The following is a 7,611-nucleotide window of genomic DNA, read 5'->3' as shown; positions in this document are numbered from 1 at the left end:
CGCGGACCACAAGGCCGGAGATGGACACTCCGTAATAAAACCTCACCTGTAGGCTGTTCTGAGAGTCGGAATCCAGGTTACTGGTGTACTGCGTGTCTAGGTTGGGGCGTGCAGTAGAGATGGCGGCGGAAGAACCCTTACAGTAAGGGTCAACGGCGGCTCTCAAGTCTTCCAGGAAGATTACAACCTTGGCGTCAGGTGGCAACCGGCCGTAAAACATAAAGCCAAATTATCACTCCAAATATGGCAAGTACAAAAAAGAATAGAGCGATAACTGCTAGGGCGTACCCCATAAGCGACGACAAGAATCAAGGAGGCAACGAAAATGCTAGGGCGTCCCCCCAAAGCGACGAAACCGTCACTAGAGAAATGAGACGACAGCCTAAAATGCGGTTCGCCAGCTGGAACGTGGGCTCTATGACGGGACGCAGCGCTGAACTGAGCGAAGTTTTACACCGCAGACGCATCAACATTTGTTGCATCCAGGAAACGAAGTGGAAGGGGTCTAAAGCTCGTAACATAGGCCACGACTACAAACTCATCTACCACGGCAACGGACCCCAGAACGGGGTAGGGATTGTGGTCGACATAAACTTCCAAGATCGTATAGTGGATGTCACACGGGTTAGCGATCGCATAATCGCGATAAAGTTTGCTTTAGATGATCAAACTTGTATGAACATCATAAGCGTATATGCGCCGCAGGTTGGATGCACCACGCGCGATAAACAAATATTTTGGGAAGAATTAAACGATCTGATACAGTCAATACCCCCGAACGAATCCAAATACATCGGAGGAGACCTGAACGGCCACGTTGGACAACACCCTGCCTTATACCAAAGGGTCCATGGTGGCTACGGGGTTGGCCAGATGAATGCAGAAGGAGAGAGTATAATGCAATTTGCAGTAACGCACGACCTTGCAATTATAAACACCTTTTTTGCAAAGCCACCGAAACACCTCATAACATATAAAAGTGGAGGGCAAGTACCCAAATAGACTACATCCTTGCAGACCGTGACCGACTGAAAACCTTCAAGGATTGCAAAGTGATTCCAGGCGAGCCACTGACCACACAGCATCGAATCCTCGTAGCAGAGTTCGTAATGCCAAAACCCGTGAAAGTATTTAAAGAAAGTCAGTAAAATACGATGGCATAAACTGGATGGTCAGGAAGGAAATTGTCTCATTAAAGACATCACACTTTATCTAAAAGATACTTCAAAACAGGATTCAACGAATGCTAAATGGGATAAATTTCAAAAGTTTTGCACTGAAAAAGCCACCCAACATCTAGGCAAGTCTAAAGGCCCTATTCGCGACAAAAAAGACACCAAATGGTGGCAAGGAGAAGTCAAAATGAAAATAGACCAAAAGAAAACCCTGTTCAAAAAGTGGCAACAGAGCAGAGATGGTAAAGATTTCGATCTATACAAAATAGCAAAAAAGGACGCAAGACGTGCAGTTGCACAGGCCAGAGCATCATCCAGGGACGATTTCTACACCAAACTCGAAATCGCCACAACTGATAAGGAAATTTTCCAAATTGCTAAGCAAAGGCATAACAACTCAAAAGATACGAAAACTATCAAGTATATCAAAGATAAAACCGGTCGACTTCTAACCTCAAATAAGGAAATACAAGAGAGGTGGAAGGAGTATTATTCTAATTTGCTGAACGAAACCTACCCCAGTAACAAATTACCTGAAACCTTTCGTGTACAAGGACCAATACCATGCATTACAAAACATGAAGTTGAAACGGCAATAAAAAAGATGGCTAACCATAAAGCTACTGGGCCCGACGAAATTCCAGCAGAACTATGGAAAAGGCTTGGTGATGAGGGAGTTTCTTTTCTGACTGACCTGTTTAACAGTATTCTGACTAATGGCATTCCGGATGCGTGGAGACAAAGCTACCTGGTGCCGTTCTTTAAGAACAAAGGCGATCTACGGCTCTGTGAGAACTATAGAGCTATAAAACTGATATCACATTCTTTCAAGATTTGGGAACGCATTATAAGCGACAGACTCAAACATCTGACCAATATCAGTGAAAATCAATGTGGTTTCGTCGCCGGAAAATCTACTACTGATGCCCTTCACACACTCAGGATACTCATAGAAAAACACAAAGTCAACAAAGTTGACCTCCACATGGTGTTTATCGATCTGGAGAAAGCATTCGATCGCCCTACGAGCCAAAAACGTCCCAGAGTACTATGTTTCCATAGTAATGGATATGTACAACGACGTAAGGTCAAAAATTCGAAGCCCTGCCGGTACCAGCGATGAATTCCATGTGGGGGTTGGTGTCCACCAGGGGTCTGCGCTCAGTCCGCTATTGTTTAATTTAGTGATGGATCATCTTACGTCCCATATACAACGCACACCTCCGTGGGATCTGCTCTACGCAGATGACATTGTTTTGATCAGCGAAGATGTCAATGAACTGCAAAACACTCTGGAAGCCTGGAGAGCTGCCCTGGAAGGAGGTGGTCTCCGAATCAGCCGACAGAAGACCGAAGTGATGCATTGTAACTTTAGTGGTGGTAGTCCCCGCGGCACAGTTTACCTGGATGGCAACCCTTTGAACGAAGTAACGAGCTTTAAATACCTTGGTTCGAACATGCAAACCGACGGAACCATCACTGGTCAAAAAGAGAAATAAAAAAACAAAGTGTGATGTAAAGCCGCATTTTTTGTATGTTATTTGGGGTCCTTGGGGGAATGTAGGACTATATTTTGCAAGCAAAAAAATGGTGTGCTAACTTCGTAATTTAAAAAAAAAGTAAAAAAAATCAGACTTTTTTTGGTTTTTGCCGTTTTATTAAAAAACTATGCATTTTTGGTCAAAAGTTGCTTTGTAATGTTGAAAGCGCATTAAATTCCAAACAGTTTGACATATTTTTTATCAATGTCCGTCAAATATTTTTTGAGATATGAAGCGTCAAAAAAAGAGCATTTTTCCCCTTTCTATGAAAATATTCGTTTTGCTAATATTTTGAGACAGATATCAGGAAAACAACTCAGGCTTACATAAATTGTAAAATAAAAATGTAGAAAATTTCAATAAGACCAAAAGAGTGCCAGATATTTAAAAAAAATAGGATTATATCATAAGTCTAGTATAACTGGGTCAGAAATAATCGGTGGATGGTAATGGCCAAATGGGATAGCTTACATATATTTACAGGAGGCGTAGCGGAGAACGAATTATTATTATTTGGGGGCTGTTCAAGTATTACTCAGTCACATATTTGCGTATATCAAATCAACATTTATTTAGTAAGTTAAGTTTACGGTCAGAAAGACGTATGCGTAGACACTTGGCGGAAAAAAATATTTACGAGTAGAAAACCCTCATTAATTGAATCAGATTGTTCCGAAATTGTTCTTGTACGGACTGGTTTTTAAAGCATATCACTGAGGGTCAATAACATCGATGCAATCTCACGAGTGTTGTCGTGGACGTGCCCGAATCATAGTATTCTCCGTTTAACGAAATATCAGTACATAGTATGTGTTGTATTGCACGCGCAGGTCTCTCACCGCCGCGCAGGTGTAGTCGGACCATAACTCGACAGTATACACTATACACGCTTGTACAAAAACTGAGGAACAGCTGTATTTTTACGCTGTCACTACATTTGGCGAATCTTCTAGCCAACATGTTTGCCCTTACTGCGGTGGCTCACCTCTGCCTTTCTATGTCCTCCTGGTCTTTTAAACTGGAGAACAAGATGTGGCCAAGATATTTGACTTCGTGTACTCTCCGCAATTGAACTCCATCAAGCAAAAGAGGTGGTACATGTGTGGGAATATGTGCTGCCTCCATGAGCATAAATTCAGACTTGTCCGGATTGTATCTCATGTTATGCTGGCTGGCGTATCTCTCGCATTCTGCAGGTAACTTACGCATAGCTCCCACAGACGGTGCTAGTAGGACCATATCGTCTGCATATGCGATGTGATTTATCATTTGCCCATTGATGGAGCAGCCAACCTCGGTACTGGTCAAAGCCTGCGACAGCCCATCTATGTACACGCTGAAGAGAGCCGGAGACATACTGCCTCCTTGTCTCACGCCACAGTTTAGCCCGTTGGCTGTGGACAGAGTTGACTTCCATCTTACTACGTTCTTCTGCTAGGAATACCACTTCTCCAGTATCTTAATAATTGGCGTGGGCGCTTTCCGTTCCCGTAGTTTATTCCACAGCAATTGGTGGTCAAATACAACTCAAGTGGACTTTCTACTAAACTTCAAAATTTTACTGTATTTTATTTCTTCATTAGTAATAGTCAAATCGATGCAAAGTTAGCTTAGACAATTTTTTCAGATAAACGGATATCAAAAAAGTAAGATCGAATAGATAGCACTTTCAACCTAAAACTGTTAGCGTAAACTATTTTACCTTAACCAATCTACCAGACTCTTGGCTTCTCTATTTATAGATTTTTTTTTGTTTACCAAAGTAACTATTCGTCTTACTGACCTTTATTTGCACTAAAACTAAAGCAAAATAAATTTGATACAATGTTATATTGCAATATATATCATATCATGAAGTATTTTGCAGATATTTGTCTAAAAATATTGGCAAAACGCTACATTTTATAAATGCGTCAAAAATTAACCTTTTTTGACGCTTCATATCTCGAAAACTATTTGACGGACATTGATAAAAAAGATGTCAAACTGTTTGAAAGTTAATGCGCTTTCAACATTACAAAGCAACTTTTGACCAAAAATGCATAGTTTTTTAATAAAAAAATAAAAACCAAAAAAAGTCCGATTTTTTTACTTTTTTTTTTAAATTACGAAGTTAGCACACTTTTTTTTTGCTTGCAAAATATAGTCCTACATTCCCCCAAGGACTCCAAATAACATACCAAAAATCCAGCTTTACATCACACTTTGTTTTTTTAGCCGATTTTCATGTAAGATTTGACCGGTGTATTGAGGCAGATGTCGTTAATCGTATTAACACTGGATGGGTTAAATGGCGAGAGCTGACGGGCGTTCTCTGCGATAAACGGATGCCGGTTCATATCAAAGGCAAAGTTTACAAGACTGCAGTGCGCCCGGCAATGACATACGGCTCCGAGTGCTGGCCACTTAAGAAACAACACGTAGATAGATTGCACGCCGCGGAGATGAAAATGCTCAGATGGGCTGGAGGCCTAACACTTATGGACCATGTAAAGAACATTCATGTCAGAGGTAGTTTTAGAGTGAGGCCAATACAAGAAAAACTTACCGAAAATAGACTCCGATGGTATGGCCACGTCATGAGGCGACCACCAGACCACATGACTAGAAGGGTACTGGAGATGAGTGAAAAGCCTAGGGGACCCGGGAGACCCAAGACAACATGGATAGGACTTATCCAAAAGGACCTCAAAGACGCTCAAATACCAACTGAGACGACCCAGGACAGACGCGCCTGGCGACGCCGTATAAGGAGAGCTGACCCCAAGTAAATGGGATAAAGCTAGGAAGAAGAAGAAGATATAACCCGGCAACCTTCAAATCAAGGGTGAAACAGGCATCTTCTGGGCGAGCTCAATCCATCGTAGGCCACGTCTTTGCCTTTGGCTAGTCTCTGGTCAAGAGTAAGCCCATTTATAATTTAAAAAAAAAATACTTTATTCGATATTGTAAATATCATGGAAAATTACACAATCATTGTATGGAGCAAGTGAACAGCGTCATCACCAAAGAGTTACAAGAATCAAAAATTACACGCATTTTCGTGGCGTTTATATGCGCTATCGAGTAAAACATAAATATTTACATAGAATATATCAAGGATGATTTATATAGGACGAGCCCGCGGCTTCGTTCGCGTTAGAAAGAGACAAAAACCGGCCAAGAGCGTGTCGGGCCACGCTCAGTGTAGGGTTCCGTAGTTTTCCGTATTTTTCTCAAAAACTACTGAACCTATCAAGTTCAAAACAATTTTCCTAGAAAGTTCTACTTATTATAAAGTTCTACTTTTGTGATTTTTTTCATATTTTTTAAACATATGGTTCAAAAGTTAAAGGGGGGGGGGGGCGCACTTTTTTTCCTTTAGGAGCGATTATTTTCTAAAATATTAATACTATCAAAAAACGATCTTAGTAAACCCTTATTCATTTTTTAATACCTATCCAACAATATATCACACGTTGAGGTTGGAATGAAAAAAAAATATCAGCCCCCACTTTACATGTAGGGGGGGTACCCTAATAAAACATTTTTTTCCATTTTTTATTTTTGCACTTTGTTGGCGTGATTGATATACATATTGGTACCAAATTTCAGCTTTCTAGTGCTAACAGTTACTGAGATTAACCGCGGACGGACGGACGGAAGGACGGACGGACGGACGGACAGACAGACATGGCGAAACTATAAGGGTTCCTAGTTGACTACGGAACCCTAAAAAGTAGCCTATGTCACTCTCCATCCCTTCAACTATCGCCACTTAAAAAATCACGTTAATTCGTGAATGCCCACAATTTTTTCAAAATGTGTATTGCCGTGATTCCATGATATTAAAATAAAGAAACATGTCATTTGTTCTTATAAAAAATAAAGACACGCAAAAATATTTGGGGAAAATATGATTTTGGTCACTTCCAGGTTACGAAACAGCGCCATCTAGTTTAAAGCCTAAAAGACCCATACATTTCAGGGGTGCGCTTTTTTTGTATGATCTTTGTCTGTCCCGTATTATATCGTGCTTGGAATATTGTAATATTACTCCTAAAACTAAAAGCTTTACTTTATTTTATCAAAAAGTTGTACAAATTATTAACTAAGTAAGAGCGAATAAAATTTAATACGAGTACGTCTTTTGAAATAAATTTTCCCACAGCGCTTTTGATATACAAGTACGATCCCGTTTAATATTTGATAAACACGTCTTTCTCGTGCATTACAAATAATTATAACGTAAACAAACAAAATGAAGCCAGGGCGGGACCCGGGGTCAGATTTATGAGAAATATTTTGATAAACATAACAAGTTCACAGAGTAAAACAACAGATAGAGGAATCTCTAATATATTGAACTTTTTGACGAGCAAAAACATCTGCAATCGACATCTGCTTCGAAAAAAATTCAGCATCGAAAATGACTCCAGGATGTCACATTCAAGGTGTTTGACAACTTTGACATTTTGTCCAATTCAGTAATATTGAAATTGTCGAGTGTTGAAATAAAAATCATAAATAAATATTATACGACATTCTTACACATATTGACTGAGTCCCATGTTAAGCTCAATAAGGCTTGTGTTGTGGGTACTTAGACAACGATATTATATTATGTAATATACAAATACATAAAATACATTAAACTTATATGTATACTATAGGCTACTCTGTACTGGCAAGATCCCTATTGTTAACAATTTGGTACGTTGCCCAATCACAGTCACTCTGTTACTCTGTCCGTCATCGGACTCTGTGGTCGGTACAGCCCTTGTGTAGCGATAAAATGTAAATCATAATCATTCTCGTGTTAGCAAGCCGCAGCCCTCGACGGTAGATTAACTTAAAACAATAGATGAGTGACTTTTAGGGTTCTGTATCAAAAAAGGACATATTTTACAGATATA

The 7,611-nt window shown here is 40.0% G+C and overlaps 1 protein-coding gene across 1 annotated transcript; it reads left to right on the top strand.

Moving 5' to 3' along the window:
- Positions 1-220: 220 nt before the first annotated feature.
- LOC125229188 lies at positions 221-1,098 on the top strand. Its single transcript, XM_048133981.1, has one exon. The coding sequence runs from the start codon at positions 244-246 to the stop codon at positions 1,000-1,002; it is 759 nt and encodes a 252-aa protein (XP_047989938.1). The 5' UTR covers positions 221-243; the 3' UTR covers positions 1,003-1,098.
- Positions 1,099-7,611: the final 6,513 nt, after the last annotated feature.

Source organism: Leguminivora glycinivorella, chromosome 8, assembly GCF_023078275.1.
Source record: "Leguminivora glycinivorella isolate SPB_JAAS2020 chromosome 8, LegGlyc_1.1, whole genome shotgun sequence".
NCBI classification, from domain to species: Eukaryota; Metazoa; Arthropoda; class Insecta; order Lepidoptera; family Tortricidae; genus Leguminivora; species Leguminivora glycinivorella.
The sequence above is the reverse complement of the archived record's forward strand: the minus strand, read 5'-3'. Positions and strand labels throughout refer to the sequence as shown.

Bases quoted from the DNA above. Each gene is read 5' to 3' on its own strand.
- LOC125229188 (XM_048133981.1), top strand. From the start codon at position 244: ATGGCAAGTACAAAAAAGAATAGAGCGATAACTGCTAGGGCGTACCCC.